The sequence below is a fragment of the Gracilinanus agilis genome, chromosome 1 (assembly GCF_016433145.1).
Source record: "Gracilinanus agilis isolate LMUSP501 chromosome 1, AgileGrace, whole genome shotgun sequence".
Classification (NCBI taxonomy): Eukaryota; Metazoa; Chordata; class Mammalia; order Didelphimorphia; family Didelphidae; genus Gracilinanus; species Gracilinanus agilis.
The window spans coordinates 529,960,766-529,969,262 of record NC_058130.1 but is presented as its reverse complement, the minus strand read 5'-3'; the positions used below and the strand labels follow the sequence as shown (position 1 = coordinate 529,969,262).

General features: G+C 37.0%; 1 protein-coding gene across 1 annotated transcript in view; it reads left to right on the top strand.

Annotated features, from left to right (window-relative positions):
• The first annotated feature begins 1,578 nt into the window (after window positions 1-1,578).
• DSG4 (desmoglein 4) overlaps window positions 1,579-8,497 on the top strand; it is a 43,182-nt gene continuing 36,263 nt past the window's right edge. Inside the window, exon 1 of the mRNA XM_044682894.1 lies at window positions 1,579-1,626. Coding sequence (XP_044538829.1) covers window positions 1,579-1,626 — 48 coding nt within the window. The remainder of the gene's footprint in view (window positions 1,627-8,497) is intronic.

Genomic DNA, 8,497 nt, shown 5'->3' with positions numbered 1-8,497 from the left:
TTTCGAGATCAATGTAAAATGAAAGAAATTATTTTGGAGAGGCACTACTAGGGGTGTGTTGAAAATGAAAATATTACTACCTTTGTAGTTAAAGTCTTATGCTTGAACTTTTCCCCTGTTCATTAAGATCAAAATCAAAGACCATTTGTGCATTATTAGAGTTCCTACTAACCTGGGAGTGGCTGTCCTTTCAGTCTGATGGGTACTCTGTATAATATAGATGCCAACCACAAAGAAATACTTTGAACAGAATTATGACTGTGACTTAAACCAATAAAAAAGCAGGCTACTGGAAGACAGAATGGTGTTCTTTCTGTATTATCTGATGATATGGGGTGTGTCATGTCTTGCTCTTTCAAAGATCTTTGGACACATACATGTTAAAGTCTTCATTATCTCAACTGAATATATCCTCCAAAACAATGTTTACTGATTAGGCACAAAAGCATTAAGTCTTGGGTTTTGAGATTTATTTTCTTGATGAATTTTTAATTAAAATTTTTTAACTTAGGGAATGCTATGATTTATATACAGTGTCCTAGGAAGTTTCACAGCCGGCACATCAAACTATAAACAGGATTTGGTTGAGTCTTAGACCTTTCCTAGTGATGGAGAACACAAAACAGACATTCCGCATTCATCAGATAAGCATTTGAGTCAATACAGCTCTGCTGGCTGACATCTTGTCTCCAAAGATCACAAGAACTTCAATCAGATATTCTATTTCTTGAAAAGTCTAGTAAGCAGAAGTTTGGAATGCACCTATTTATCTATTTTAAGTAGAAAACAAGCCAACTAGACTTTTGAGGCCATAGTACATTACTATGACAGTGTTCACATAGATAAGTTAGGTGGTTCAGTGGCTAGAGGGCCAGGCCTGGAGTCAGGAAAACTCATCTTCCTGAGTTCAAATCTGTCCTCTGTCATTTCCTAGCTGTGCACACCTGGGAAAGTAACTTAACCCCATTTGCCTCAGTTTCCTTAACTAAAAAATGAACTGAAGAAGGAAAGAGCAAACCACTCCAGTATCATTGCCAAGAAAACCCCAAATGGGGTCACAAAAAGTAAAACAACTAAACAATAACAAAAGGGTTCACATACTCACCTAAGTAAGTAACAATATGAGTCAGGTAAATAGAAAGGAAGGTCCATTTCATTTAATTCTCTGCAGGGTACTTTAGGCTGGTTGGATTTTTGATTTAATTTAAAAGAATTCTCAGCTTTAAATGTTTATAAGAAACCTTTTTCTGTTCACTTCAGTATCTTTTACAAAGAGGGAGTTGTCTTGTCCATCTACAGCAGTGGTTCCCAAACTTTTTTGGCCTACCGCCCCCTTTCCAGAAAAAATATTACTTAGCCCCCTGGAAATTAATTTTTTAAATTTTAATAGGAAAGATAAATGTACCTGTGGCCATCACTGCTCCTCTGGATCGCTGCAGCACCCACCAGGGGGTGGTAGCGCCCACTTTGGGAATCACTGATCTACAGTATAAGGAATTTTGCTTTAATTCTCTTACTAAAAAGTTATAACTCAAGTTACCCATATCAACCAACATTCCCAAAGTATTATTTAGAATCATGGTAGATTCAGAAAGCATTGATATCAATCAACAACACAAGGAGCAGGTATGATCTAAGCAGGGCCTAAAACATGCTTGGTTCATGGTGGGTGATTAATAAATACTTATTGATTAATTGATTGACTTATTTAGTACCTGTATCAGATCCTGTGCCAAGAACAGGGTATATATAAATACAAAAAAGAAACATTTCAGGACCTCAAGGAGCTTCTATTCCACTGAAGCAATTAAACACACACACACACACACACACACACAGACACACACACACACACACACACTCACTCATTCACTCACTCATATATACAGAGACAGAGGGAGAAAGAAACAGAGGCAAAGAGAGAGAAAAAGAGACAGAGATAGAGGCAGAGACTGAAACAAAGGCAGAGACAGAGGCAGCGAGAGAAAGAGGCAAAGACAGGCAGACAGAGGCAGAGACAGAGAGAGAGACAGAGAAAGACAGAGAGACAGAGAGAGAGACTGAGAGAGACCAAGAGACAGAAAGACAGAAACAGAGAGAGACAAAGAGAGGTAAATAAATATAAAATATATACAAAATGAATACAAAGTAATTTTGAGAGACACTAACAACTAGGGGAATCAAGGGAGGCCTCTTGAAGGAAGAAACCGTAACTAAACCTTAAAGAGAGCTGGGAGTTCTATGATGAAAAAGTGAGAAGAGGGAGCATCTAAGTGGAGGACAGAATGTCTTGTCATAGAGAGGGCCAAAGTGGGCCAGATTGCCTGGAATACTGAGATCAAATACCAAATATACAAGGAAACAAAGATAAACTGAGCTTCTTGGTAAAACTCATTTTGATCCCAATATCAACAAATACTTTACACATTGGATCACTTCAATGGTGTCAAGGTTACTAATCAAAGGAACTTTTTTCATTAGAAGTCATCCAAGATAACTGGATTGCAAAACTTTACTATACTTGCTTCACTTTATTTTAATTGCTGTTAATTTTGAACTCACAAAGAAAAAGTTTAAACAACAGGGGGAAGTGTGTACTTTCACCATCTGTGTATTTCACAAGAGTAATCTGTCTCAAATCAATTTGTAGTATCAGAAATCTTAAGCTAAAAGGGATCTCAGAGGTCATTTATTCCAATTTCCTATTTTACAGCTGAAGAAAGACCCATAAAGGTTAAGTGAATTGCCCAAGGCAACAAAGGTGCTGTGTGGCGGTCAATACTTGAACTCAGGCTCTTTCCTCTGTACCATGCTGACATCACATATCTTTTTCAAAAATGGCATTCAGAAATGTTTAGTAACATCACCATGGCACATAACTTTCCAGCCAGATAGAAGCAAGGTAAGATTTATCCTTTGATGTGAGAGCAGATCTAGGATCAATGAGTGAAGATTATCAAGGGACACATTCTAAGAGAAACCTTCTGAAAAATAAGAGGTATTTATAAATGGAATGAGCAGCTTACCGAGTAGTGAGTTTCTCATTATTGAAAGTCACTGATCAGAGACAAAGTAAGCATTTATAAAGAAGAGTATGGAGGCAGCTAGGAGGAGTGACTAGAGAGCCAGGCCTAGAGATGGGAACTCCTGGGTTCAAATGTGGCCTCAAATAATTCCTAGCCATGTGACACTGGGCAAATCATTTAACTCCCATTGCCTACGTGTATTACTCTTCTGCCTTAGAGACAATACACGGTATTGATTCTAAGATGAAAGATAAGGGTTTAAAAAAAAACAACATGGATTTTCACTTGAATTTTAGAGCTCAATGACTTTGGAGAATGAATATGTAGCTTCTCTCCAGGGTTTAAATATCCTCGGTAGTATTACTTTTGGACTAGAGCAATTGAAACTGAGAGAATAAATAGTAGTGGTGTTTCTTCCTGGCTTATAAAGGGGAACTGTTTAGACTCTTCAGTCTCTGGCTAGCCATACTGATCACAGGGTTGGTGAAGGGAGTGACTAGAGGGATATCCTTGGGATATTGCTTGGGCTGTAGATTTGTCCTCCTCCCCTTTTAACTTAGTAAATTATTAGGCTCTCCAACTTGGATTCCATCACGTACACTAGGTGCCTTCAATTACATACTATATGGGTATAATTAGATCTGAACTTGGCACTTCTACAATATCACTCTATGGATACCAATTACTTTACTCAACTATTTTATAATTATTATTCAGGAGGAAACTGGTTGTTAATAAATGTGTGAGTAGTGAGAGTACAAGTAACTTCAAAAACTAATTTCAAGGGAGCAGCTAGGTGGCTCAATAACTTCAGAGCCAACCCTAGAAACTGGAAGTCCTGGATTTAAATTCGGCCTCAGATACTTCCTACATATGTGACTCTGGACAAGTCATTGCCTAGCCTTTATCATTCTACTGTCTTGTGCCTTGAAATCATTACACAGTAAGAATTTTGTTTTGTTTTTTTAACTCATTTCAAAAAGGGAAGACAGATGAAGAAGGAAAGAGCATTTGGTGCTTCAAATAACCCACATGAGTAAAATAAATATTACATATATATACATGCTGCCTAAAGGCAGATAATGATTTTCAATCAGTCACAAAATTATAGATTTAGGGCTGAAAAAACACATTAAAGGTCAGCTAGAGTCTCATTCATAAGGAAACTAAGACCTATAAAGATTAAATGATTTACTGATAGCAGAATTGCTACCTAAACCAAGGTCCTCAAAGCACAAAAGCCATGGCTCACTGTCCTGTACATAGATACAACTTCCCACAACTTGAGCGAGAGATTTCTTTATAGAGAAGGAACAAAGAAGCTGACAAACTCATCATAGTCTTAAAGTAAGCTCTCCAAGGAACTTTATTGAGACTTTTTATGTGGGCGCTTAATAAAGCCTCATCAATGATGTAGTACAGAAAGCACTTGACCAAGAAACTTAATCGAGTTCAACTTAATTCAACAAATATCCATTAAATATCTAATATGTTCACTTTAGGTCTCAGTTTCTTCATCTTTAAAAGGGGAATAATAATATTTGTACAGCCTTATAAAGCTGGGAGAAAAGTGATCTGTGATTCTTACAGTACTCTAAAGCAGTATCATTACAGTGATATTAAGTGTTAGAAGTCTTATTATTGAGAAGACAAATAGAATATCCAGGAGTTGGAAATCATGTATTTCTCATGATCACACATATAAAAATAACAGGTGAGAAGCTAGGTGGCACAATGGATAGAGTATCAGACCTGAGGTCAATAAGACCTAAGTTCAAATTTGGCATCAAACACTTTAAGAGCTGTGTGACCCCGGGCAAGTCACTTAACCCTGTTTACCTTAGTTTCCTCATCTGCAAAATAAGCTGGAGAAGGAAATGGCAAACCACTCCAGTATCTTTGCCAAGAAAACCCAAATAGGGTGACAAAGAGTCAGGCATAACTGAAACAACTTAAGAACAGCAAATATAATAGCTAAGATTTATATCATACTTTAAGGTTTGTAAGACTCTTTATGCATGTTAATTCATTTGCTCATCATGACAGTCCTTTGGGGTAATTGTTTTTATTGTCCTCTTCTTCAAATGAAGAAACCGAGGCTGAGAGATGCTAAATAACTATTCTTAACCAGGTCACCAAGTTAGTGTCTGAGGCGGACTTTTACCTTAACACTTTCAAGATGCCAAATTGAGCACTCTATCCATGGCAGCAAGGAAGAGGCCACTCTCAAATCAAGAGGATCCTATACAGGGGTGCCTAGGTAGCTCAGTGGAGAGAGAGCCAGGCTTGGAGATGGGAAAGGTTCAAATCTGGCCTCAGATGCTTCCTAACCGTATGACCCTAGAAAAGTGACTTAACTCCCATTGCCTAGACCTTACCACGCTTCTGCCCTGGAACCAATACACAGGATTCAGTCTAAGATGGAATATAAGGATTTTTAAAAGAAAAAAAAGTTTAAGAAGATTCTATACTGTTAATTATAGAAAGCCATCATTTTAATCCAATAACATGAATGAATGAATAAATCAAAAAGTATTTATTAACCATTTACCATGTGCCAAGCATTACACTAATCTCTGGTGTCACAAATAAACAAGTAAACAGTCTCTGCTCTCAAGGAGCTTACACACTAACTAAGCAGGAGAATACAGACAAGCATCAAAGGAAGTTCAGCTGTAGGGAGGATAGAAAGTCCTGGAAGTCTGCTTCTGTAGGGCAGAGCCAAGGCCCCAAAGTCCTTAGTATACATAAGTAGATCAGATAATAGCTGTAGAAGACTTTGAGGTCAAGAGATGGAGCAGATGATGATGCCTGATGATCCTACAACTCCTTAGGAGTAAAGGAGCTGTCAACTCCCATCTCATCCAAAGGCCACTGAGCAGTTACAGAGCTAAGGGAAAGATGGGGAAGGAGAGGAGGAAGAAAGCATGGTGGATAGGAGATCTCTAGCAACAACAGGTCTTTTTTAACCCAAGCATCCTGACCAGAGTCACATGGACCTTTTGCTGGTCCTTTTTCTGAGCGCATTATTCCAGAAGGAGTTTATTGATTTCATATTATTAAAATCCTTATTTTAAATAGTTATATATGTATGATGGTAATGTAGGTGTTATTTCCATTTTGCAAAGAGAACAATTTCGAACTCCTTCCTGAGGCATATTTAACATATACTACACATATGAAAAAAATACATGAAGGAGTTGTGATTTCATCAATATGAGAATTCCATCCCCCAAAGCAGATTATCATTAGTCTATAACTTATGGGTTCATAAAATTTATTGATCTGGAACAGGAAAGCCATTTAGTCCAATTCCCACATTTTACAGATTAGGAAATAGAAGCTTAGAAAGGTTAAGAGACTTGACCAAGGTCACATAGGTAGCAAAAATCAGTGGATTTTAAACGTTGGTCCTCTGAATTGAAAAGCAGTGTCCTTTCACCTGTACCATAATGATTTATTGTAGAAGTGGTAGAGGACATGTGGAGGTTAAGTGATTTCTACAAGTAATAATTAGTCAATAAGCACAATTTATTAAGCACCTACTATGCTAAGCACTGAGAATACAAAGAAAACCAAAAGATGCCCTGCCTTCAGAGAGATCCCAGTAATACTTCTGAGAGAGAAGATCAGAAAAAAAGTCTTTCACATTCCAAGCTGAGCCCTCTATTCATTATGCCATACTGCCTATCTCTATAGTACCTGACACATACTAAGTGCTTTAAAATGTTGTTTGACTTATTTCAGATTAATATTTTAAAGGGATAGATTCTTGAACTTTAATCATTAATTGAAAGCTTGTTACTTTCAAATTATTCAGAATGTAATTGCATAATCATGAAGAATTAATACACACACACAGTTTCTGCTAGAATAACAGACATTAAAAAAAAGAAGCAACACTGGTGAATGGTACTAAACTGAGGAACTTCCTGTCTGTTTTAATAGGGTAGGATCCCATCAATTTCAAACTGATTTTTTTTCCTTAAAAGGGGTTGCTTAGAACATAGAAAGTGCAATTTTGCTGTCCAGCCCTCAAAGGCATCTAAAGAATAGTCTGTAATGGCACTGGCAAGAAATAAGATCACTTTTGCCAGATTCTCTTACGTATGATTGGCCTAGACTAGAAGTATTATAAAGATTGAGGAGGACACCCACAAAAACATACACATACACAAATACAAACACAGTTCTGTAAATTTTATTGTATGAGATTCACCTCTCCACAACTTTCTAGCTTTCAAAAGCTAAGGAACTCAGTAGTTACTGAGTAGGAAAAGGAGTAAAATTGAGCCCTAAATACCCAGAAAGGGGACAGCTGGGTAGCTCAGTGGATTGAGAGCCAGGCCTAGAGATAGGAGTTCCTGGGTTCAAATCTGGCCTCAGACACTTCCTAGCAGTGTGACCCTGGGCAAGTCACTTAACTCCCATTGCCTAGCCCTTACCATCTTCTGCCTTAGAACCAATACACAGTATTGATTCTAAGATGGAAGGTAAAGGTTTTTTTTATTTTAATACCAGAGGGTATGTGTGTGTAATTGGAAAAGAAAGATATTGTCTTTCTTTTCTCTAATATAGATTAAAAAATAATAATGTGATATAAGGGGACCATAGATCATGAAGCTAAGAAGCAGTATTTTTTTTTGCTTATATGAATTAAAATGTATATTAGAAGCATGGCCAGATTAACAACAAGAGTGAATGATGATCAATTGAGAATAACAGCCATTATCAGCAAGGCAAGGATCCAGGACAACTCCAAAGAATTCATGACAAAAAAGGCTATCCCCTGCCATAGACAGAATAGAGAGTCTAAATGCAGATAGAAGCCTGCAATTCTTTATTTTATTTCCTCCATAAAATTTTCTCTAGTGCAAGCAATATGTGTCTTGTTTCATAACATGATGAATGCAGAAATATGTATTGTATGATAATAGATAAGCAACCGAGATCATATTACCTACCTTCTTGTGCAACGGGGAAAGACTAGAGGGAAAGAACATGGATTGCAAAATGTCAGCAAACAAGTATTAGATCAGCATGTAATAGATACAACAAAAAGTGAATCAATACGTAATCTGGAAAAATTAAAATAATAATTTTTAAAAGAAATGTATACTAGATGGGGGAATTCTCAAGAGCCAATAAATGACTCAATTTGGTTATGAATTTTTCCTTTTAACCCATCTTTACCTGTTGAAATCATACCCATACTACAAGAACTATCTAAAAGTTATGTCATTTCTGAAACTTTTCTGTGACGTCTTCCCTGATCTGGCAGCTAAGGAGCTCTTCTTCCATTGAGCAATCATATCACCTTGTCCATATCCCTCTTATTCATCTCACCTCAGGACAACTTTTATTCTAGTTACTGGTGTACGTGTCCTGGTTTCTCTATTCAACTGTAAGCTTCTTAAAGGCAGGTATTATTCCTTCTTAATCTTTGCATCTTTTGAATCCTAAGCATAGTA